The following is a 25,274-nucleotide window of genomic DNA, read 5'->3' as shown; positions in this document are numbered from 1 at the left end:
GAGGGAGGTGGCTAAGCAGCGCTCTGCTGATAGAAATGGTGATAAGCAGGAGATGAAGTCTTGTACAGTTACACAGAAGTGATGTTTCTGCCTTTTAAAAAAGTTATCTGAGTCCTTGAATGCTTGCCTTATGAAGGCTTCTGACAAAAGCTTTTCTAATAACCTGCTTACTGAGAGAAAAGAGAGCTAAGGCAACCTGTGTTTTTGGCCAGTAGTGTGGTTCTGACCTACAATCCAAAAACTGGCTAATTTTTTTTTTTTTCTTTGCATGTGTTTCTTTTGGACTACTTGTAGTTCGGTGCCTTCAGGTGGGCATCCCCAGAGCAACAGCAATTCAAAAGCATGTGCTTCTGAAAATGTTATCTTTGGCCTTTGCTTTCCCTATCTGTGAAACAGGCATAAAATGATAATGAACTTACCTCTGCAGGGCAGTAGCGAGGCTTAGTATTTGTAATGCAGCATGGAAACAAGTTGTGTTTATTGCAGAAATCAGTGACAGAGTGATCTGATTTGTTCCTGGCTTTTTAGTTCACATGGTGTTTGGGGGGTGGCGGTGGTGGTTGTTTGGCTGTTGGCTTTTTTGGTAGGGGCCACCTACCTTTGATGAGCACTTAGAGTGTGCAAGATATTACGGCTTCACTGTGTCCCAATGGCTGGATCAGCCATGCGTGGGCAGGGTAGTGTTTCTGTGCCTACGGCCTGCATTGAGCTTGGCTTTGGGAGGGCTGGGCGCACGGTGCAGGCATAGCTGTTCTGCCGCAATCCTGCTCCTCCTGGCCCAGGGCAGGAGTGCCTGGGAGGGATGGCAGCCAGAGGTGGCTGCCAGAGCAATCCCCGCCACCTTCCCTTGACCACTGTCCTTCCCAGGGCTCCCTGAAGCCAAATGCAGAGCAGGCTGCATACTCGGTTGTCCCAGGTGTTACTTTTTCCTGGGGGTAGGAAGGCATCCCTCTGTTAGATCAGATACACCTTTGTCATCTACCAAGGGAGGTCCCACTAGCAAAGGCAGTGGCCGGTGGTCACCAGCTAGCATTGTCACAGCAACTAATTTTTTGGGCTGATGTGTCTCTGTGCTTCCTGAGGCAAAGAGGCCACCCAGAACAGCCCATGGGTGGGATGTTCCGCTAAGCGGTTGTGAAGAAGCCAAGCCAACCCCAGGTATGTGCTCAGGTCCAGCCTGAGCAAGGAGACCAGAAAGGCCGCCAAAACTCCTGTGCCTTTAACAGCAGAGTTGTGGCAATTGATTCCTGTAATTGTGCGTTATTTTTCTAGGTCTACAACCCAAGCCAAATTTAGACCCTATTGGTTCTGGTGTTGCTGAGTTGTCTTTAGGCAGTATTTTGTTGGAGCGCAGAGGACAGCTATTCTCTTTCTCTGCTTCTTTAGTAACATATGGAACTCAAGGCTAGATTATGCTGATTTTTTTTTCTTTTTTTTTTTTTTTTTTTTTTTTCAAAAATGCTGCTGCTGGCAGGAAAATAAATGCAGAAAACTCCAGCTGAAGTTGAACTTGTTTACAGAATGTTTGGAGCAGTGCTAAATACAGGATTTTGAAAAGAGTTAAGTTTTTCACTGATAGATGGTATTGCCTCTCTTCTGTAATGCTCCTGAGCTCCAAAGTGAACTAGGTATAGCAATTAAGGAAAGCTATAAATGATTCTTCTTCTAAATTACTTTCTAAAGGTTATTCCTTGTTAAGCCACATGCAGTTTCTTTGCTTCAGTGTTGTTCTTGCACAGTTTGCAAACACTGTCATGGTTAAGACAGTCTGGAGAGAAAATGGGTATGAAAGAGAGAGAGAGATTCTCACTGCGGTATTTATGTTGGTGTTCTGTGGAATGTTTGCACACGGAAATAAATAGCATTGTAAATTACTTTGAAGATGTGTATAATGCCAAGAGTAGTATTGGGTGTGACTGCAAGAGTTAAGTGTTAGTACAACTCCACAAAAATACTTTGAATGTGACAGCCAGGCTTTACATGTTAAACTATTAACAGCTGGCTAATATTAAATCCAGAGTTTGGATTTTTAATTTTAAAATAAAATTAAATATTGTTATAAATAGGAACTATGAGTGATTTCTTGGTAGTGGGGTTTTTTTGTTGTTTGTTCGCTTGGGGTTTCTTGTTTGGGGTTGGTTTTTTTGTTTGTTTGTCTGCTTTGGTTGTATGGTTGGTGTTTGTTTGTTTTTTTTTTTCTTTTTTTTTTTCTAGCTAGCTCAGGTGATCAAGCTTGGAAATAACTTATTTTGAAGAGTCTTTAGAGTTTAATCTGGAGGAAAACAACTGGCTTCCAGTAAGGAGTATCCTTAAAACTGATAGAGTATAGCAGAGTGTGATGTTCTGTATATAGTTTGTGTTCCAACATAGTATGGCTGAAGTGATTTTTCCATTATGTCTTCAGTGGGATCCTCCAAAACATCTATTAACAGAAACCAGGAATGTTTTATAAATGGTGCGGGATTCTGTGGAAATCTAGGAGCTTGGAGTTCTACCAGATAAATGAAATGTTTAAAAAAAGTGCCAGAGATAGTAGTACTAGAATTCAGAAACAAATTTATCCAGTTAGTAGGGCCACAGCAAGGCATTTGACATCTGCAAACCGCATTTTCCTTTTCCCTTTCTCCTTTTTTTTTTCCTAAAAAAGGACTTCACATAAAAGAGGTTTCCATCATTGATGGGGCGCTGTGAACCTCTGCTGATGTGCTTGGAGGTCAAATGGAGCAAACCCAGCATTACAGCAATATTGGGGAGCTCCTTCCCAATTTCTAGGAATTCATATGAGGTCTGTGTTGGGATTCCCCCCCATGACAGAAGTAATCCTTTTTTCTTCTGGTGGATTAGGACTGGAATGGTGAGTTCTCATCTTCCTACCTGCCCTGTGCTTTAAAACACGGGCAAAGCCAAGCCTTCTCAGACCTGCCTGCCTGCCTGGGAGTTGAGGTTAGCAGTGGTAGGGTGCGAGGAACCAGAGGCTCTGGGGTGAGGGTGTTGGTCCCAGTTATCACTGGAGGCTACCAGAAAAAATGTTCCCTGGCAGATGGGTCCTCCCTGTCACATCCACAAGAAGCTGCTTGGATATTTCCAATGGGCACCACTGTGTGAGACCAGCTGCAGCTTGAAGCCTGCAGAGCAATGGGGGTAGCACTGATGGGCCATTGTCAGCTGTGCCACCGCCTTTCTACCATGGCAGCTCTGGTCCCAGCAGCCTCACCTCAGCTCCAGAAGACCAGCTCCCTCCAGTTCAGAGCACCGCTGTGCTTGATTAGGCAGCCTGATGTAGGCACATGTAGGTGCCAGCTGCCTGATTGGGGCTGTGCTGTGACTGTGGAGTGACAGACCTGCCATCTCCCTGGAGGTGAGGAAATGAAGGGCTGAACTGTTTTCACAGAGGGATGAGGATGCACTCGTTCCTGCGAAGTCCCAGGGTGCCAGGAAGGGCACCACGTTGCAGGAACAGGAGTGCTGATGGGTGTAAAAAGATACTTCTCGGTTGGCAGTCTGAGTGGTTGTGTCACTCTCAAATGGCTTGAGCAAATGGATCCTCTGGAAGAGGACTCGGGGAAGACTGTGGGAGTGGCTTCCAGGGGAAGAAAGTTATGGGCTGTAAAATATTTCATGGCATGTGGACTGAGATGTGTATCGCACATTGCACAGTAAATACTGGGCTCAGACACACTGGAGATAGTGTCTTAGCGAGCTACCTCACACTAGCTGAGTCATCAGAGCCATCCATGACTGACCGTGCGCTGGCTTTTATTACCTCCCAACTGGGACAAATTACAACTTCTTTTAAACCTCAAAGTAAGAAGAGAGCGAATTAATAGCGTATGTGCAGCCAATTAGCACAGCCAACTGAACCATGTTGACGGGCAGTGCCTGAGTTTTGCAGGCTTGGTGAAGTGGGCAGAAAGTACGGTATTTTTTTTTCCTCTTCATAGTTTTGAATAAGGCTCTCTCATGGCTCTTCTGCTTAACAGAAACAGTGAGGTCTCTCTGAGCTGTTCAGTGCTGTTTGCTGATAGACCTCCCAGAATTGGTCTGACAGCTGGGGTCGTATTTTAGGAAATGATTTGATTGTTGAATAAAAGAGAAAACTGAGGTCAGTTTTTGATTTGGGGTCAAATAGGCAAATAAAACTCGAGTGGGAAAGGAGCAGGGAGTAAAATAGAAATTATCTGTATATTGCAGTTTGAATCCGTGCTGTGGATCAGTTCTGATTACAGCATGTTTTCTTGACTACTAGGAAGGTTTGTAGTGACACCAAAAAAAATACAGAAGTGAGCAGTGAAGTTGCCTGGTGAAACTTCCATAGGAAGAGAAACTACATTGCCTAGGACTCTTTGGCTTGGAAAGTAGACGGCTGAAAGAGGTATAATAGAAATCTATAAAATCACACAGTAGTGTAGGATGGGGAGCAATAATTTCTGATAGTACAAAACTAGAGCAGGCAATGAAATTACCAGCCAGCAGGATTAAAACAGGTACTACTTCTATCTGTGTTAAATTATGGAACTCACTGCTGCAGGATACTGTGGAGGCTAAAAGTACAAATGGATTTAAAAAAGAGGGTAGAGGAATACAGGGAAGATATTAAGCCTAACAGCCTGTATGGGGGGAAAAGAACCCTATAATTACACAGGGGAAAGATTGCTTTTTCTGTCTGTCAAGCCTTTCCTGAAAGAGACTTCTTGTCTTTTGGGGACAAGATCCCAGTCAAGATAGACTTGCTCTGATGTATAGGCATTCAGATGCTTCAATGTAAAGTTTTGCACCCTGGAAGGCTGATCCTAAGTGCTTATTAGTCTCCTCTGGATTGTTTCCTATGTCTCAGCCCCAGCAGTCTTGATTTCAAGAACACTAGTTAATTGTAAGAGGGAAGAGAGAGAAGGAAGAATTTGTGTCTGTGACTCAGAGATTTGTGAAGTCTGGATTGCTAGGACTAGCAGGAGATTGGCTTTGTTGCTTTAATTACCCAGATTCAAGTGAAAGAGGGAAAAACCTTCAGGGAATACATGGAAGAGGAATTACAGATCAGCATTTGAAAAAAGGGAAGTTTTCTGGTTATGGGGAAGAGACATTGTTTGCTTCTAGGAGCCAAATGTGGGCTGACCTATGTTTTTCCAAAGGTCTCCCAGTTCCCATTATCACCCATGTGAAATGTGTTCCTGAAGCATTAACTTTTTGTCACATATGTGACAAATGGTGTCCCAACCGGAGCTTGCAGCCATGGGCATAAGAGTTGCTGCTTTCACTGCCTGGCCAAATGTTGCAAACAGTCGCTGAACTAACTGGCTAAGAAATGCTGTCATTTGTACAGACCTTGCATCCCACTTTGATTATGACTTTTTTTTTTTTAAATGGCAAACAGAAGAATGGTTATACACAATCAATTCTGGTATTGTTTTGCATGTGTACTTTTTAGTTATTTTTTCCTGAAGAGAGAGTGATTCACAGTGTTGGATAGCCATTAAAAGATATTGATGTGCAGCTAAATATGGCCTTTAACTTAAATTTAGTTCTCCTTTCTGCTAATCTATACAATGTCCACAAGTATCTATTTAAGTAATTGGATAGCCTCTTACAGATTTAGTTAGGTTTTTATTTTGGAAAATAACAAATTACTTTATTTGCTGGATGATTGATTTTTTTTTTTTAATTTTATATACTGTTTATGATTAGCTGTACTTGACTTTGCAGTGAAAGGTAATTACAAGTGCAGTGTCCCCCATCAAAACCCAGAGCATTAAAAGCAGTTTTAGGGGGGAAAAAAAAAAGTTTTGATAATTGTACATGAAAAGGAAGTATCTGGTATGTTTTGAGGTAATATTACATAATAAATTACAAGCTTTTTTATCAAGCTAATGAAATATTATCTTTTTTTTAATTGCGCTAATTGTTTCTTGTCATGCTGATCTAGTATTAGTAGATTTTGCTCCCTCACCCCTCATTTTTATTTGTTGACTGGAGGAAGAAAACAAGCTTCCGGTTTCTGCAACTCCAAAGCTTTTTCCAACTTTGGGTAACTAGTCATTGTAATGAACTAATTGACTAAACTGAAAGAAGAAAATATTCTCTCTGTATCTGTTGCCAAAAGCTGGCTTGGCTCTTTGTCAGGCTCGGGCTCTAGGTGTATAATAGTGGGTCCCGCTCGTTCGAATGGTAGGACTTTCTTTTACGCTTTGGCACAAAGTTTTGTAGGTCAAGGTTTGGCTTTGCAAACGAGGGGAAGCCATCACGCATGTAGAACAAGCCTCCTGGTTCCTGACAGTATTAGTGCTCCTGGAGAGAAAAGGCTCTGAAGAAACAGGTTTTAACTTGCGTCCTGTAGTAGAGGTGTCCGTATATTTTCTAAGATACTCAAAAGTCTCCGTTAGCTCGATGTTTTAATATGTTTATTGTCACAGCCAGTTCCCTGTGAGGTAGGGAACTGGGATTGCCCCGCTTCACAGATGGGGAGGAGAGGGGCTTCATGTAGTCTCTTGGTACCTATAGCTGCAGCAAAATAATGCTGTGCTCTCTCAATGCCATCTCCTTGGGCCCTTTGCCTGCTGCCTGTGTGGGACTCCCCCTCACTATTTGCTTGGCAGATGATACTGTGTTTAGGCTGGCCTGTCCCAACACTCATGCTTGCCCTTCTTGCTTGCCCTTCCTGCTTGCTGCGGTGAGAACTTCACGGTCCTACTGCGCGTCCCTAGGAGGTGAAGAGTTATGTCACCATCACTTCAGCCAGTCCAATTATAAGGTGAACTTAAGTACTGATGAAAGAGAGGGCTAGTTTCCTTCAGTCTAGACTGGAGTTTCCTAATTCCCTGACCATTTTCCATCAGTGGTCCAAGAGCACTCTGTCATATGTAAAATATTAATTCAGCTGTATGGGCCTTGGCCTACTTCTTGTTGAAAAAGAGGAAAAAAAACCTCCCCCAAACAACAACTGAAGTTCTGTCACTTTCTTAACCTCAATTAAAAAATAAATGTAGGTAGACCCAGGTTGTCAGCAGGTGGTTGGCACAGCAGTGAAGAAAGTGTGAATTGAAGACATCGAGGTAGCTCCTTCAGTGATTTGCGTACAAAGGACTCTGAGCAGCTGGTCTGGAGTAGAGCTTAGTTTTAGAGCATGTTTAAATTTAAGCATTATAGAGAGGAAATGCATATTTAAATTTTCATCTTCTAAAGGGAAAAAAAAACCCAAACCCAACAAAATTTCCTTAATTCATTTTGGGTTAATTAGAAGACGTGGTTAGAATGATAACTTTTGGGGATGGAGGAAGTTCCATTTTTGCATTGCTTTCTATGTAACACCTGAGATACAGAGCCAGGCTGAACAGTTTTGACTGGTCAGCAAAATTTTTCTTGCCCACTGTTCAAATTACTTGCTCACAAAACAAATGGCTTGGTTGGTATCTGTGCTTCTGGAAATAAAATAATTACGTATACTTGAAAAATAGACATTTCTTGTTCAGAATTTGTCCCTGTGGGTTTTCTGAGAAAACTTCTTATCATAGCCTTGAAAGCTCCAACAAACTGGTCACCTGCAGGTTTTTCTAGACACATGCTGGTGGTGATAAGAGTCGAGGTGAGCAGTCCTGCACTTCAGGCTTGGAGCTTCTGTCTTGATTTCTGCTAGGGCTCCCAGAGTATGGGGCTCTCAGCCCACCCACCTTCACAGCCAGACACACAAAAATGTAAAGATACTCGGCCCTGCTGCAAGATGTGAGCTTTGACATGGGGTGGCTCTCTATGCCCCTGTAGATAGGGAGCTGTTTGAACCAGAGATCTGGTATCTATATTTCTATACTCCTACTCTAAGCTATGGGACTGGAGGTTAGTGCAGGAAGGAAAGCAGGAGCCAGAGAAATTGTATGGGATTGAGAGTGAAGGAATTAAGTGAGAGGGAGGAGTCTGCTGTGGCAGCAACTGCAAGCAGCCGGGCCCATTGCAGACTCCTGTGGAAATCATAAAAAATTGCTTTAGCAGGTCATGAGAGGCAGACACAGGGAGAAGCTGAATTGGGAAGGGTCATTTCTCATTGTATGGGAACAGGGAGGATCAGATGGAAGCATCCGGCAGTTTTAAAGAGGGGGAAGTATGTTTTCACACAACATACAGTGAGGTTACCGAACTTGCTGCCAGGAGTTGGTAATGTAGGGCCAACAGGCAGTTGGTTTCAAAAGACAGTTCATACTGGATGGATCTGTTTGGGACCATTAATTGCAAAGATACAGCTGCAGTACTTGGCCCAGAAAGCCCCTAACCTGTGGGTTGCTGGGGGAGTGTGCAAGGGAGAGTTTATTCCTTGTGCTATTACCCTGAGCATTTCCTGATTGATGTTGCTGGAGAATGTGGTACTAGCTTAGACAGACCTTTGGGCTGACCAGATGTACTGTGTTTTTCCATTTTCATTTAAGGGTTTCATACCTTGGTGCTGGACTCTCTACAAATGCCTCTGACAAGTGGAAAAATAACAGTTGAGAAAACCTCTCATGTGAATCAGACCTTCTGCTCTGTTTCTTGATCTTGTTGTGATGTTTCCTTAGCAGAGGTAACCTGACCATCTGAAATTCATGAGACAAATGTTCTTCAGGTTATGAAGGACTTCTTAGTGAATTTTCTTCAGGAAAATTCTTGGGGATTTTCCTGTCCTTGACTCTCCTCTTGGGCTGTGACGCCATTTGTTGGCATAAAGTGCCCTGACCTATTTTATTTCTCTAGGTTTTTCCCAAGATTTGGCTGACAGAGGGTGGAAAAAATAATTAGATTCTTAGATAATTCAAATGCTACGTGCTGTGTCAGCCACACCTCTTGATGGCTGATAAGAGACAAGTGAACACAGTTCCTTGCAAGACAAGGATGCGTTTATTTGGATGGCACAAACTCGTAACTGCATGACTGTGTGGCTGATGAACAGGTGTTATACAATACAGGGACAATTCCAGCACTTCCATTAATTTATTCCATCAGCATGCCTGAAACCTGCTTTGGAGTGACTATCTTGATTTGGTAGTTCAATCTCTTTGCCTTTCAATCCCTGACTCTTCTTTTCAAGTTCCTAATAGCTGAGAAAATTGAGGAGGAAGTGTTGTTTACTGAGTGCCTGGACTTCATTTTTCTACACATAACGATTAAGCCCACAGACAGGACCTTCTCGTGGGACCCTGTGTACACCAGATGTTTTTCTTCAGTGCAAGGTGAGCTGTTTCTCAAACTATGCTTGTCCTGTGCTAATGCAGTTAGTGGACAATTAGAACTAGAAACTGGCTATTAGACAATTAGAACTAGCTGACTAAAAGGAAAAAAAAAAACCCACCTGCAAATGCTTGTGTGTCCTTTACCAAGCCCCACATCTAGAATGGTGTCCTAAGCAGACAGATACCATAGCAGCTTGCTCTCAATTGGTACATATTTCCCTGTCTTTAGGCTGAACTTTGTTGTGATGTCTGTGCCGTATAGCCTGCTCACCTTTAACTGTCTCAGGAGGTCCTGTCCCACCACACCAGCTTGAACGGTCCCTCTGGGGACAGGCTCTTCCTTTGCGGTTCCCAAGTGCTGACTATAGAGCCTGAATCTCTGTAGATGTTACACCCACTACCAGCACAGTAAAAGAGAAGCAGAATTTCCCCAAAGATGCTGATAGCTGAAGGAATTCTGTTTTCCTGGTGTTAAACACAAGGAAGTTAGTTCTATCATTCCATACAAAAGTGAATTAAAGTATGTCTGTGTACCACATGCGGAGTCTGGACATGCACTTTCCTAACCCAGTGTGCAAGCACAGCAGTAACATGATCCTGTGACCACCGACTGTATTATTTGCCCAGGTTTTGTAGATCATCTTTAATTTCTTACTTACTGATATCCTAGCTATTTGCACTCAACTACTTAACTCCTGAATTTCCGACTCAGGCTTTGGGTATTGGTATGTTTCATGGTGCTGCAGGAATGGGTGCTGGAATGCCATCTGTGGACAGATGAACAGTTAACAATGCACTCTTGAATGCAGCCTCGTTTTAGGCTGGTGAAGCAGGGCTAAATTTTCTCATGCCTGCCTTTTCCAGTGCTCATCCTGCCCCTTTCTCACATTTCCAAACAGATAGCCTATTCGTTCATGCACAGTCACCACGCTGGGTTTTCCTTCAGGTTTGTACCTCAAGTTTTACCTCGCCTTTGACATGTTTGAAGCCACAGTCCTTAAAAGTGGTGGTGACAAGGCTACTGGGAAAACACAGCCCTTGGAGATTGCAAAGTCCTTTTGTTCTTCAAGTCACTTGAAACAGCAGCTAAATGATATGTCTGGTTTTAGAAAGCAGCAGTATTCTATCTGATCTTGTCCTTCCAGTGGAAAAAAAGGCGAGGGTTTGATAATCTATATGGCAGTACAGTGCTAAACTTGGAGTGATTTAGACCGTTAATGGAAAGTACTTTAACTTTGATTTCTTAACAGTGTGTCAGATAAAAGGATAATCTTAGCCTGTCTGATTTCCCATTGCTGCTGGCTTGCATAGCATCTGCCTAAAATGAAAAGGCAGTGCACAGATCCCAGGCTGCTCGGATGGCCACGTTGTTAACTTCCTTCCCTCCATTTCTCGATCTCAGGTCTCGCTGCTGTCCATTGTTAATTATTCTGGCTGTGGGCTAGTTAAGAAGCCCTGAAAGTCAAACATTTTTCCAGGCACAATTCATTTGTGCCAAGATGTTTGTTTTTCTCGTGGCTAACTAGTGTCTAGCCTCCTCCTGTTTTGCCTCGTGTATGCTCTGTCATTTCCATTTTCACAGGTTAAGAGTATTCTCCCTAAACTCTGCCCTATCTGTTGCTGTAAAGTGCACGTAGGAGGTCGTGGACTATATTGCCAGGCTATCTATAACGTGTTTTCTTTTGAAGTACAGTGGGATTTGGCATCATAAGAGGTGAGGCTCTTTAAGCATGATATGAAGAAGAGTCCTGCTCAAGATACGGTGAGGTAAGTGAAAATTGTGACTTGAGCAGGGGTCCTGGGTCTTCATCCTAGGTTGAGCCTGCTAGTTCCTGAATTCTTCTGTAGTGTGGCTGTACAATACTGTCATACCATCCTTCCCTGCCTCCGGCAGTGTCTCTGTGAAGGAATATTTGCCCATATCCAACTTTGGGCTGATGTAAAGCTGGTTACTTCTCTGCAGGTTTTTAACCATTCTTTAAAGGCACTGCAAAAGTGCACCATTGTTATTTTGCTGAAGAAGTAGTTTGATGAGACTCTTAATGCAAGATAAGGTGGTAGTACGCTGAAAAAATCTTGTCCCACCCTTCCCCTTCCCCCTCCCATGGGCTGGCACAAATGTTTGGGCAGACGTACGCTTGATAGGGCAGCAGATCTGGATTAAAATGAACAGCTTGTGCTAGCGCAAGGCAGAGCATGGTGTGGAGGTGGGAAGAAGCAGCTGGGAACATGAGGAGGGCAGGACACGTTTTTTCAGTGGCGGTGCCAGTTGATCTGGGATTAAAGTGTTGATGAAACTCAGAATAAAGCTTTGGCCAGATCTGTGTTACCAAAGCTTTTAAAGATTCACACCTACTTTCTTTACAAGAACTGTTCCTTTAGGCTAGATAGAGTAGCTACAGGAAAAGTGGTCACTGGTTCAGGAAAACATGGTGGTTCTTGTGCCGAGAACCCATCTCTCCTTTTCTTATTCCAGCATACACCAAGGACCTGAAGCAGCATGGTTTGTTCTTCTAGTGTGAAGGGTAGAGCTGTTGCCTAGATGAATGAGCCTTCTGGTATCAGTGTGAGGCCCCACTGCTGTCATCTGTGGACTTCCAACTGTGCTATGGCTTGCTTTGCATTTCTGAGCACACCTTGGCTGTGCCGTTTAGGTTTAATTGTAGGAGAATGCTGCTTTAATAAAAGGAGGCACTTGCATGTTTTGAGTCTTCGAGATAGACTGAGAACACTGAACGCCAAACCCCCCACTTTCATTGCAAATTTATGCTGTTCTGTATCGCTGATGCTGACAGACGGTCTGGACCTGTTTAACCATGCAGCGAAGTGTGAAGCCTCTCTGGGTCAGGGGAGGAAGTTTGTCCCACATGCCTAATCTAGAGGTCATTTCAGAGTTTCAATTATCTATCAAAATCATGTTCTCAAAACATGCAAACACGGAGATGATAAGTTCAGTCCATAAATGCTAGCTCTTTATGAGCCATGCTCACCGCAGCTTTCCTGGGAGCTTGGTATATATGCCTTGTATTGGATTTGGCATGAAAGGTATTTGTGGCATCCTTTCTATAGAAAACTAGGCCAGCTCATAGATCTTGTTTTATTTTTCTTATATTTTCTATGCTGGCCTTGTGACATGGTTATAAAAATATGCCAGCCTGGCGCATATACTCATTATCCTGGACAGGGGGGATAGTCTTGGGTTAAAGGTACTGTAAAGAGATACAGGAGGTTTTATAGTTCAGTCCTTGTTCTGCCACTGCGTTCTCTGTGACCTTGAAGTCATTTAATGTGATTGCCCCTCCATAAAGTGTTAATGCCTAGCAAAATGGAGTCAGATCACTGGTGGAAACTGCTTGTGCCTCTGTAATACAAATAAGTAATAATGATCTTGCCCTAACCCCTTGCTGGGATGATTAATAATTGCAGAATTATTGGCAGTAGGACCCAGGGTTTAACCGGGTTTGATTTTGGATAGTTTGCCTTTTTTTTTTTTTTTTTTTTTTAAACTTCTCCTTTGAACTCTATCTGAAGAACTCCTAAAGATACCACTGTGTTGGTTGATGCATAAAAGGAGGCTTGAACCATGGCTAGGATAATGAACTCAAATTTAACAAAAATTAAGATTAAAATCTGCACAGTGTAGAACTGCTGAGCTATCAGTTTGGTATTACCTGAGCACTGGCCATTTGGGTAGTTTTTAGTGAAGTGGTTCCTTCTGGCTGATAGCAGCTTAGATGATTGTTGTGGTGAAGACTTGAGAAATTCTCCTCCCTCTTCCAAAGTTACTTGAAAAACTAAAGAAACTTCTGCAGTTAAAGAAGGAAAAAATTTACTCTTCAAGACTCAAGTATTTACCAGAGGTTATAAGACAATTGTGTTTTGTTGGACCTGATCTCTGTGCTCCACTGAGTTCAAGAGGATTTGGCTGAAGCCCACAGTGATAACTGAGCAAGAGGTAGAACTGATAAAGGAAAACTCATTATTATTCAGTGGCACTGACCATAATGAAAGCTGATCAAGAGACAGATTTTGTCACACAGGTAACATCACTAGTTTTAATTCATTTTCTGAAAGTTCGAATGGAAGGGAAAAAGAATGTCTTTGGTTTAAAAAAATCCCCAAAACAACAAACCCTTAGAAGTGTGGTCAGATTCCTAGGGATTTGTTAACTGCAAGGTCAGTTTGTCTTTTTTTTAATTACTATTGTTTTTTATTTTGAGGTATTCTCATACAAAGCAAAATGACTCAGCATTTCAGAACTCCATTCAACAGCACCAACAGCACCAAAAATAGGAAATAATGGTACAGAGTAGCACTCTCCCCCCCGCCCCGCCCCGAGAGGCTGCTAAGAAGCCACGAACAAAGTCCCTTGCATCTCTTTAACCACTGTTTTACATCTTACCTGTGACACCTGCATGGCAGGCAGATGACAAACCCTCCAGATCTTTTTGTTCTTGACCCACCCACCCAGCTACCTGTCTGTATCCCATGTCCAGTCTCAGGTAACACTGATGACCACCTGAAACTGTGCAGATGCTGTATCTCTTGAGCCTGCGTGATGTCTCTGTCTGACAGGCAGCCTGGTCGGGGAGGGAGGCGACTTGCTGACATTTCTTGCTCCCAAACAGTGGGTAGCACTGATGCTGTGGCTTCTCTGCAGCTGCAAGAGGTGACTTGCTGTCTGATTACCTGTCTCCTGCCCTGCACCAGCTCAAGACTTTGCAACTTGAGGCTCAACAGATTTTAAGGCTGACCTTGCCCGGATGAGTCATCTGTGTTTGATGTGTGTGCAGTGTTGATGGGAGAGAAAGGAGGCAGGGATACTTGCTGGCTGTGATACAAGACTGCTTTCCACTGCCCTGTCTCAGTGCATCACACGGAGGCATCTTTTCTTCCCAAGCCTCTGCATTGCCTGCAAGTTGGAAAACTCACTGGGCTCACAAACTGAGGAGGGATCTATATTCCCCCCACCCCTGCAAAATGTAAAACATTCAGAACGTCTCGGACAAGTATGAAATTGGTGCAGGAGCTACTTCATTAGTTTGGTCGATGGCTATTCACCTGTCTTCCATTCATCTGGCTATTATTTTATTACCAGTTCCTTGTGTGTACTGTGATTGGAAAAAATCTCCATTTGTTGTTAAATCCCTTTCAGGCTTATTTAAAGTGCTTGTCTGTCTTGGTTTTGTCTCTTGTCCCATCTCAGAGATGTGATTTCCTCTTTCTTCTACTACCCCTTGCCGAACACCTTGCACCATACAAAGGTACCTAGGTGCCAAGGTAGACTAGTAGTACTGTAGACCTGTTCAGCATGGACTGAATGGATAACAGACAGTGAAGGGGTCCAATGCTGAATGTTTTTGTTTTGCTTAATTTAAAAAAGGAAAGAAGCCTTAGCTAAAACACTTCCCCTATGAATAGATAGCCATTAGCTCTTGGAACACTGTAATTGCCAGAGAGAACTCCTAAATATCTGAGAGCGAGATTTTTATTTTTGGGGGGTGGAAACAAATTACACAAGAATGGAAATCCTTGATGTAGAAATGTAGCTTCCACACTAGTCCTGCTGAATGGCTGTGCATTGCCCTCCCTGCTTCTCTGAACCAAGTCCTGCCAGTGCTGCTACATCACTGATAGTGTGGACTCTCAGCTCTGTTAAGGGACAGCAGCTCTGACTTGACAGTCAGCTCCCAGGGATTACTCCCTTCTTTTTCTAGGCTGAAATAGTCAATGTTTGTCACCTTGTTTGAGAACAGGCACTTTCCAAGCTGTAGCAGCTGTTCGTACAGAATCTACATCCCTCTTAGGTTATTTGAGCACCTGGACAGAGGATTTTGGAGCTGCCCCTGCTGGGCTTACTTAAGTTTTAGAGAGTCATTTTTGTTGGATCCATCCTTGAATTAGATCAGCTCAAGCAATGTTATTGTGCAATTTTTACTTGGGACCAGTACAGCAGACAAGGAAAGGTGTGTGTATGTGTGTGGGAGGATGTTTTCAGCCCTGTAAATAATAATCTCCAACTCTTCACAGGTCACTTCTTTCCTTCCTCTCCCATTACTCCCAAGGATTATTACTGCATGTTTTGCTGGTGAGATGAGGTTTCCTTCGGAAATTAGCTGCCAATCTGAGCTTCACCCAGAAGCTTTACGAAAAGGTGGTTGAAGTGCTGGGGGAGGGAGCTCCCTTTGAGCATCTTCCCTTGCCTGTGGGGTATCCCTGTGAAGAACTGTAGCTTCTTAAATGCCTTGAGAAAGGGCAGGGGGATAGGTTCCTGGAAGAGTTTTCTTTCCCTGGGGGACCCCTGAGGAATTTTGCTTGCACTTCTAGCCACTTTGCGGTGAGTACAAATGCACCTCGCTCTGCACTTCTTGGAACTGGGGCTCACCACTTACATATCAAGTAGTGGTGCTGCGTGTTTTTGTGCACCCCTCCTGAATCCCACAGACCTGTGGTTGTGGTGGATTTTTGGCCACCTGTGGTTTGAAGCAGGGTTCCTGAGGACTCTGTGTGTGTGTGTGTATAGGAATAGCAGATTAGAAAATGAGAGGTTGAGAGGCTCAAAAAGCTTCCTGAAAGTGTGGGAGTACAGCCCAGAGAAAGGAAGAGAAATCTTTTTGAAGCTGTATCAGTGCTTTACACTGACAAGAATAGCAGACAGAGCGTATTGACAGAGCAGTCTGAGGATAAATGTGGCCGTGTAGCAAAGTGTTAGTGCTGTAAAAATCACCACTGTCCACTAGCGAAACAAATTCTTCCAGCATTAAGTGCAGTTCTACTGGTATGGTTGGGTCCACAGTATGCACTTCTGCTGGCGTAGCTATGTCAGACCTGATGGACATTGGTAGGTCTGCACGTGTCTGTAGCATACGTGCAGCCTTCTAAAAATTGTGGAGGAGGTGTGAGGAACAACTGAGATCACGTCTTGTGACATGCACTGCCCCTGGGAGGAGAGAAGAGATAGCTGCGTATTCTCCTATTGCAGATCTGCAATGTGTATGGTTCATGCTAGGTACTGGTCCATTGGTGCTTGGATGCTTCCTCCAGCTCGTATAAGGTCCTTCCTGAGAAGGATTAAACTCCTTGCCTTAAAGCCTGTAGTGGGTGGTAACCTTAGTAGAGCAAGGCCCAGCTTTTGTTTCATGTTTCAGCCACTGTTTCCAAAGGCTTTACAAAGCAAATGGGTGTAATTTCCTCTGTTTTTCTAATGAGGAAACTGAGGCAGAGGGGAGCCGTGGTGAAAAGGGAACAGTTTCTTTAGCATCTGCCATCCTAAGGTAGGAATAGCAACCTTTTTTGTTCTAGCCCAGTGCTTTGGGCACTTGTTCAATAACACATTCAAGCACATGCCTAATGATAAGCATGGCAATAGCTCCCTTACCATTCCCTCTTTTCAGAGCATCATGAGCAGTACTGCTCACTGAACCCAAACTGCAGGGCCGTTCCCACTTATGCTAACCCATTAGTATCACCTAAGCTGTCAGCCAGGAGAAGGTTGTATTTGCTGGTGTAAAGGATGTCAATGTCTGGCCTGTAGAACCCGTCTTATCATTAAGGATGCAGGAGATGGAGCAAAGAGTCATCTTTACAGTGAGGAAGCGTTACCAGTTGGGTTGCAGGAGATGGAGACAAACAAACTTGTCCTGACAGTTGGCTCTTGGATTGAGTTGACTTGGAAAGAAACTCTTGAACCTCCAGCTGGGCTCAGAACAGTCACACAGAGGCAGCACAGGGTCACCAAGCAAACGCTTTCATACAGCAGTGTCATGACCCTTGCTAGTCATACCTTGAGCATTTAAGTGATGTAGTACCTCTGTTTAAAAAAAAAGCCAACAACCTAAACCAACAGCAAACTCCAAACCAAACGAGTAATGACTGTTCCAATACCTCCACTTGCCTGTCTTCAAAGAGAGCTTCAGCCTTCACAATTGTCCTGGCATAAAATGTTTCACAATCATGATAAGAGGCAGACTTAGGTCAGCGTTGGAAGCTGCTTTAATGAACCCCAAGGTTTGACAGCTGACGTAGCTTTTGTAAGAGCAGCAATTTATTGTTGCCAAGAAAATTACCTTTTCCAGTATCTCAACTCAGGAGCTGTTTGCAGGGTGGTGGGATTACAGTGCCTAGAAAGAGTGTTACAGCTCCATTTGCTGCTTGAGTTCTTCTCATATATCATGTGAGACACCATTCATTTTTTTCTTCTGTAGGCCAACCTCAGTTCAGTATATGCCTCCGGGCATTTTGATCATCTTGGGGTCTTTGCCACTGATTTCAGAAGGTTATGATTCAGAGCTTTCACCTGGGTTGGATTTTCTCAGTTGAGATTGTTTAGGAGAGAACAAGTTTCAGTATCTTAACTAAGGAATTTATGTACTTTTGTTTCTCTCCGTCTATAGATCCAGGATTTTTGTGAGTGTTGCCATCTTAGCATCAGGACTTAATCCATTCCAATTAGAACCTATGGGAGTTTCTGTTGCTAATTGCCACTGACATAAATTCCAGCTCATAAATTTGGGATAAAAATGTATGTTGTGTATGTTATTGTTACATGCTACATTAAGTGCAATATATATTATATATCATAATGTTATGTGCAATATATGCACTTGCCTGTTACATTTAACTAATGTTATTTTCCAGAATTAGAGACTACTGTTTACTCTCTAAAGAGTCAGTCTGAAGTGGATTTTTTGTCTAATCCTGCAGACAGCTGGATTTTCTTATGGGTGACTCCTTGAGCTCCCTGTGTGCTCCTTGTCTGGCCTCAGTATACTCTGAATAAAATAATAAAAAAAAAAAAAAATAAAAAAAGAGAAATGCTGCTCTATTGCTTTGTAGTGCTGGGAGGCTCTAACTGTGCTGATGCCTATACAGCATGCAACAATCCTTAAGCATCTTGTTCCTCAGAATGTGAGCATAAACTAGTAGCAATGATGGGCTGATGTTGTCTGTGATGTTTGAAACATGTAGATAACTTAGTTTCCGTGGAGGAGAAGGAAATTCTATGAAGAACTGAAGAGGGTGAATTGATGTCTAAAGATGAGTGAAAGGTGAAAGGGAAGACTGATACATGGAAGGGGAAGAGAACTTGGTCACTGCCATAAAGGTGCTATCAAATTGGGAAGCCTTGGGTTAACATCTAAATAGCCAGAAGGGTTGAGAATTATTTAACTAACATCTACATACGGATTTATTAAATGGTTAAATGATTTATTAAAAGGTTAAATTAAATTTATTAAATGGTTAGTAGAAAGCTAGAGCCATAATACAAGGAATATTTTCTCACTGTTCTCTTTTGCTTTGGGAGATGCACAGGGCAGACAGAACTGGTGGTTCAGGAAGGGATTGATCATCTCTGCAGCATCTCAGAAGGTCAGGATTAGCAACAGAGCCCAGCTGAAGAAAGAGAAAGGAACATACGCCTCCCTCTTAGAAACTTGCAATTTGTGATGCAAATTGAGAGGAGGCACATATACCAATTTTGAAACTTTTACTTAGCTCACCCAGGTAATTCCCATACATGAGACTTGCATCAAAAATTTTACTAAACTTTCATAAGCAAATTAGCAGAATTGTGCAAAACTTGTGTGATCTAAGGTTTTGTGATTTAGGCCTGGGTCCTGTAAACATCTACTGAGATTTTCTGGACCTGCACTTAAGTTTTGGCCAAATATAGGCTAAGCCTCTTGATGGTTTGAGGGTGAAAAAAATCAAAAACTTTTATGTTCACAGCGGTGATCATGGCTAAAAGACTAAAACAACAGCTCTTGATCTGAACATTCCCAAATTTGGAAGTCTGAAATCCACATCTGGTTAGAATTTTTAGATGGAAAGATTTTATCCTTTTAAAAAAAAAAAAAAAAAAAGAAAAAAAAATCACTGATGCTTAAACTTAAACAACCACAGAATAAATCCTTCAGGAAAGACAAAACATTGTATGCAGTGAATTTTTTTGGAAGGAGTTGATTGCAGTGCTTGTCACCTTGATGTCCTTAATTCACACTACTAATTTCATATTGCTCAAGTTAAAAAAGAGGATGGTAGATTAAAGCAAGGTGTATATCAGAGTTGAACGTGCTTTGAAACTTTCTCTTGGACTGTCTCTCAGTGAGAAAGTTAAGGGTTAATAATTTGCTCTGTCTCCTCTTGATGTATAGATGTAGTCTTCACACACCAAGAACACAGTTCTACAAATGCACATGGGTCCCACTGGGTTTGGTGGGATTACTCACGTGTCTGAATGCCTGCAGGCTTGCAGCTCAGTTTTATGTGATTTTTTTTTTTTTTTTTTTTTTTTTTTTTTTTTTTTTTTTAGAATCCTTTTTAAAAATACACAGGAATTAAGCAATTTCCTTTACACAGTGCCTCAGCCAAAGCCCACTGAAGTCATTGGGAAGACTCCCACTGTTTTTTAGCTGGCATTCGGATCTCTCCTGTATTCGTTATGGTTTAGTGTACTGGGTGTGTGTATGGGGGTGTATAACCATCTTAGTTCTTCTAGAATGGCTATCCTGCTGTAATTCAGTTACCATGGAATAGATTGCCCACGTTACTAGCAGCATAATTATTCTGGAACAAAAATACTTTGATTCCAGAATTGTCTCTGTATAGGGAACTACTCTGTAATAAAAATCGGGCAATGGCTTCATCTGCAATAGCTGTGCTACTTGGTTGCTTTCTGTAGGCAAGGTGTTTTAAGCAGAGGTAAAAGGCAGTAATGTGAATCCCTTTTTACATCAGCACAGCCTGTCTGCTGTGGATTTTTGCTGAGTTGTAGTTATCCTAGTTTATAAAACAAAACATCCCACCCCCCAAACCCCAAAAGTAGACAAGCCCTTACTATGGACTCCAGCCAAACTCCTGATCCTGCAGTCAGATCCGTGTAGGTGGACCTCTGTGCCTATGACTTCAGTGGGACTCGCTGTATGTGCAGATACCCACCTACGCAGATCTGATGGCAGGATTGTGGCCCCACACGAGTAAGAGAACACAAGTGTTGCCTTTTGTTTAGGGATGAGTGCACGGGGAATGTGGGGTATGACCCAGGAGGTTCAAAGCATTGGAAGTATGCTATCTTTGAGATCCCTGAGCAAACCTACCCACTCTCACATTTTAATGGGAGCCCTATTTATGGGGATGTTGATAAGCAATCTGCAGGAAGAGCTTTATCTGTCACTGCCTTTTTACACTAGTACAGATGAAGCAAAACACTCAGTAAATTAACTCTTTTTGCAATGTGTGTATAGATCCTATGAATGGACTTGGAGCAGACTTCAAGGCTGAGATTTTAGAGTTTCCATGTTTGGTGCCTGAACCCATGGATCTAAGAAGACTTGTAAGCCTAAGCATTTTAGGCTCATTTTCAAAGTTGCTACATTACTCTTGTCTATTTAGCTGTTCCTTTAACACCCCAACTTTTCTATTAATGTGAGTACTGGCTAATACACTACACATATGCACATATACAATATTAATTCCAGACATTTCACAAGACAGTTTTTAGAAATTCACCCACATGATGATGTGTTAACTTTAAAGCATGCACTTCAGAAATAAAGCAGGAGTTAAACTAAAAACAACAAAAAAAGGTTTAAACTGGGACTTATTTAGTCCTTTTCTTTGTAGTACATAAATTCATGCACAAATATGGAATTTGCAAGAGGAGATTGAATTAGTGTTTCTCTGCCTTTTTTTTAATTAACCAAATACATTGGATGTGGTGCATGTTCTTACGTCTGTGTAGCGTGTTTATTACCTAGAAATAGAACTGGTATTAAGTGGCATTTCCCATGAAAAATGTCAGAAGAAATGATTTTTTTAATAGATTTTTCCTTTCTAATGAAAAAAAAGTTCTTTTGTATCCATTTTCAGAAGAAACACATTTTTCTGTAAATAAAAGGACTTAATTTTGTTAACCACAAACAGAAAATCAGCCACTTCTATGTATTACTTCCCATCTTAAGATCTCTGCTGTGAATGTCTGTCCTAAAAACTGTTGAGTGTCCTCAGCTCTCATCAATTAAAATAGATATGGAAGCTTATCAGCATGTCACTGGATTGGACTTGGACAAATCCGGTTGAAGACCTGGTCAGACGTGATGTTCTGGCTGCAATTAATGCAGACGGAAGAGGTGCTGCCTCAAGTACTTCCCGTATTATTTGTCCCTTACACCTCCACCCCACCTGCCTACAAAAGGCTCTTATTCACTCAGCTTTGCCTCTGTAGTTTCTTCCTAATCCAGTTCTATCAAAATTACCAGTTTGGGGTTTTTTTCCTTAATGTATTCTGGATATCAGATTTTTTTTTTTTTTTTTTTTTTTTTTAGTTTGAAAGTTGTCATTTTCTTTAAATGGTGAAATTGGGAAGTTGAGATTCCTGTCTCAGTGGGATTTACCTCCCACTGGTCCTGGGGTCTGTCATGGTTTTCTGAGCCAGATTTTCCCTGTATCTAAAGCCTATTTTCTTAGTGGCATCTACATATTGAGGTAAAGATGTTGATTAAACAGCAAAGAAGTTAAGTCTGCAAACTAATTCTGTTTTAAAAATAGCAGAGAATCTATTTTTCCATTATAGGGAAATATGGAAAGCAGATGGTAGGAATTTTTGGCAGTGGGAGTTACTTTATTTGTCGGTGGAAAAGGGCTTGTTCTGGAGAGGGTGCGTGGGTGGAGGGGGACAACTTGATTCGCGCGCTTCTGTGCTGCAGAGCCATCCCAGATGTGTCTCGACCCACGCTGCAGCCAAAGCTCAAAGTGGTTCAGAGAGGCTGCCTAGATGAGGTGTGCTGGGCAGCAGCCTTCTGGGGTCGGGCTTGTCGAAGCGAAAGCCAGCCCAAACCTCGCTCTTTGTGGAGCCTCCATCTCTTTGTATTTCCTTCAGAAGCGGCAGCTCCTTGGGCTGCAGCACCTTGGAGTGGTGACCGTCCCTACCACAGGCTGGGTGCATACCCCCTCTTCCCAAACGCACCCGCCATGCTTCAGTGTCCCTACACGTGGCACGGCCATGCAGGGGTGATGGTGAGAGGGAGCTGGGCCACTTTACTTGGCTCTGCCACTGGCCAGAGAGTTGAACTTGGAAACATGCTACGCTTGTTTTTGCACTAATAAGGTGGGTGTAAGATGTGGATGTCCTTTGAAAGGCACTGTGTGGAGAAGGAGGCAGTGCTGCTGATGTGATGCGTTGTGACTGGCTGCGCATGTGTGCCTGAAATCCACCCAGGACTGTCAAAACCTAATTGCTGTAAAAGGGATGTTTTGCTGAGAGCCCCCGCTTTCTCACAGCTGTAGAGAAAATGAAAGCGTGCAGGCTGAAGTGCCTGGTTGTCCATCTGTTGGCTGGGCATGCGGGGCAATTCCATGTGCCTGGCCTCATCCCAGCCCAGGTCTTGCCGGCGCAGTCTCCCAGAGTTTCTAGTACAGGGTTTGCCTTGTGGCAGAGTCCCCTTGTTCTGTGGGTAGATGGGGACAAAGAGACTCCTCTCCCTTGTAGCCTAAACCATCCTATGAACTTACTTACCGCTGGCACACGGCTCAGTTTAGGAGCTGTATGGCTGACGTGCCGTTCCTGTCTGCCTGTAGGCTGGCTTTCAGGTTCAGGTAATTGAAATTATCCCCTAGTAGCTTTAATCAGCAGGTTCATTGCCATGATGTATTTTGTGATCCCAGCGTTGCTCAGACTGACCTGCTGCCACCCGTCTGCTGGCTTGATTGGGCAGAGTTACTGCCCGGGGTCGGGAGGTCTTCCCTTCAAACCCGGGCTTCTCTGCCTCTCCAGCTATTATGCATGTACTCTGTGTGTTAATGTTCATCACCCTCTTTCACAAGCTTTGCAACATCTGCTCAGCTCAATTTTCATCCTCCTGCTAGCTGGCGAGGAAGTGGCTGTGCTTTCCAAAAGGGCAGGGGAAGGAAGGGAGGAAAAGAGCTAAAGCAAACGGGCTTGTGAGCCTGGTGGTGCAAAGCATCTCTTCTTTCAGGCCCTCTCTTTTGTACTAAATTTAACTGTTGTTGCGAATGAGCAGGCTTGTGCTCTGCAGCAGTGTGTGGTCCATAAACCATCTCTGTTTCCTGCTGATTTCATGTTTTGCTAGGAAGGACGCAGCGCAGGACTTGAGACAGGATTAAGCAACAAGCATAAGCGTTAGTGGAATGACTATAGTGAGAGACAGGCTTGTTCTCTCTCTCAGCTCTGTCCAAAGGGAGGTAGCTGTGACCTGTCATGTAACAACAGGCTTTTCCTTCAGTGCTGGAGCTCTTCTCTTGTGCCACACTTTAGTTGCCTCCCAAAAATGCTTGGTGCTGAACATTTATTAAGGGATCCATGATCAGATGTTTGCGGTTTGACAGAAGCAGCTGACACTGGTTTAAAACGAAATATGTTGTAATATTTCCTCCATAGAGCCACTAATGAGAAACTTTGGACAAGATTTTTACTTGAGAAAATTCTGCTTTGACACAGTTGAGAGAGGCAGGAGACTTCTCCCATGGCTTTTCATTACAAATTACATCATCATACAAGCAGCGTCTTCTGCGTCTTGAGAATCTGTCTGCCCCTGCTGCTGATTCCCCACCTGAAATCTTAACTTACCGTGGGTGACATTAGACACACTTCAGCAGCGGCAAGCTGTGAAGAGAAGTGTGAACAGCCATACCCCTGTTAAAGAGATTAAGAAGAGTCAAAGTTTGTTTAATCTGTGGTTCAAGTACTTTTAAAGGATGAAACCATGTCCAAGTTGTCTGGAAGCCCGTTTCCTGCATAAACCTTGAAGAAAATGAGGCCAAGGTTCAGGTAGACTTGGGGTATTTATAATGGTGAAGGAGATCTGTTGCATCAGTGTAACTAAAATTTAACTGAAGCAATAATTTGTTTTTCTCCTGTAAGATTCCCCCCCCCCCCCCATTGGCTTGAGAGGTCTTTGAATAAAAAATTTTATTTCTGAATTATAGCTGAATGACAGCAACAAAACAGTGTATGACGTCTACTGTTTGTACAATCATCCTTAAAGTGCTCATATATCACATGGAATAATCAGCTATGGATTTTTTTTTTATATAGACCTGAAGTTTTCTGAAGACTGAGATGGTATTTTGGCCAAAGTTTGTACAGATGCAGCAGAGATTCATAACCTCAAGTGCAGTGCAAAGCAGAGAGGATCCACATGGCCTTACCCCTTCTGTTCTCAAAGCTCAGTCAGGCCCTGCTCCTCAGCCATCAAAGCTTATTTAGGCTTTTGCTATCTACACTGGTGTGGCAAGTAATAGCATGGACAACTACAGCTTTATGTATATGTTTACAAATTAGGCCTGGCTTTCTGGGTGCTGATGATTTACCTACTCTTGGCCTAGATTTGGTGTCGGTGTGTGTAAGTGAAGAAAGCTTTTTTTTCCCTCATTCTCTGAAGCAACAGTCTGAGAAATTGATAGGTGGAAAAAGATACAAAGAAAAAGATAGGCAAATAGTCATGCAGATGCTAGTGTTCTTTAATGATACAAATTACCCATGTAAATCTGTGTCAGGGAACAAAGCACTTGCACCTGGGATTACCCCCATCGCTGTACAAGTTAGCTACTAGGAGTTTAGGAATAATCTGTGGATATGGGGAAGGGGGAGGTGGATATTTTAAAGGTATACATAATATGTGAAAACACAGATTGTATCACTTGTGCTAGAGTTTTTGGAGTTGGGGAGTGTGGTATGGGGTTTTTTGTTGTTGTTGGTTTTGAATAAGACTGCATGCCTTAAATAGCATCCTTTAGTAGAAAAAAAAACATCTTGAGAGATTGACCACTAAAGATCTGTCCTTGCTGCTCTGGCAGTATACCTTGTAACTCCAGTTTCCCCAGTACTCTCTCTCCTGTTTGTATGCACATCCTTCCCTCCACTAGAGTGTTGCTTTCTCCTTGAGCTTAAGTGGTTGAAACTCCTTGTCGCCAAAGCTCAAGTTAGGAAAATAGCAGAGAGTGAGCAATCCTAGTTACATTAACTCTGCAGTTGCTGATGCAGTCACTGTGTGTAGCTAATCAAATGCCTCTGTTTAACCTGAGGGTCACTTTTGCTTGGGTTTGAGCCCCCAGCGGCTTGAGGTAAGC

The 25,274-nt window shown here is 42.9% G+C and overlaps 1 protein-coding gene across 4 annotated transcripts in view; it reads left to right on the top strand.

The window, feature by feature from the left end:
- The window catches only part of ETV6 (ETS variant transcription factor 6), a 140,302-nt gene that overhangs the window by 4,983 nt on the left and 110,045 nt on the right, over positions 1–25,274 (top strand). Inside the window, exon 1 of one of the 4 annotated variants that reach the window (XM_069806886.1) lies at positions 20,488–20,520. The exons of the other annotated variants lie outside the window; for them this stretch is intronic. Coding sequence (XP_069662987.1) covers positions 20,503–20,520 — 18 coding nt within the window. The 5' untranslated portion in view covers positions 20,488–20,502. Of the gene's footprint in view, positions 1–20,487; positions 20,521–25,274 lie in introns of those variants that run through there. 4 annotated transcript variants of the gene reach the window in all.

This window comes from Haliaeetus albicilla, chromosome 19 (assembly GCF_947461875.1).
Source record: "Haliaeetus albicilla chromosome 19, bHalAlb1.1, whole genome shotgun sequence".
Lineage (NCBI taxonomy): Eukaryota > Metazoa > Chordata > Aves > Accipitriformes > Accipitridae > Haliaeetus > Haliaeetus albicilla.
This window is presented reverse-complemented; position numbering and strand designations above follow the sequence as displayed.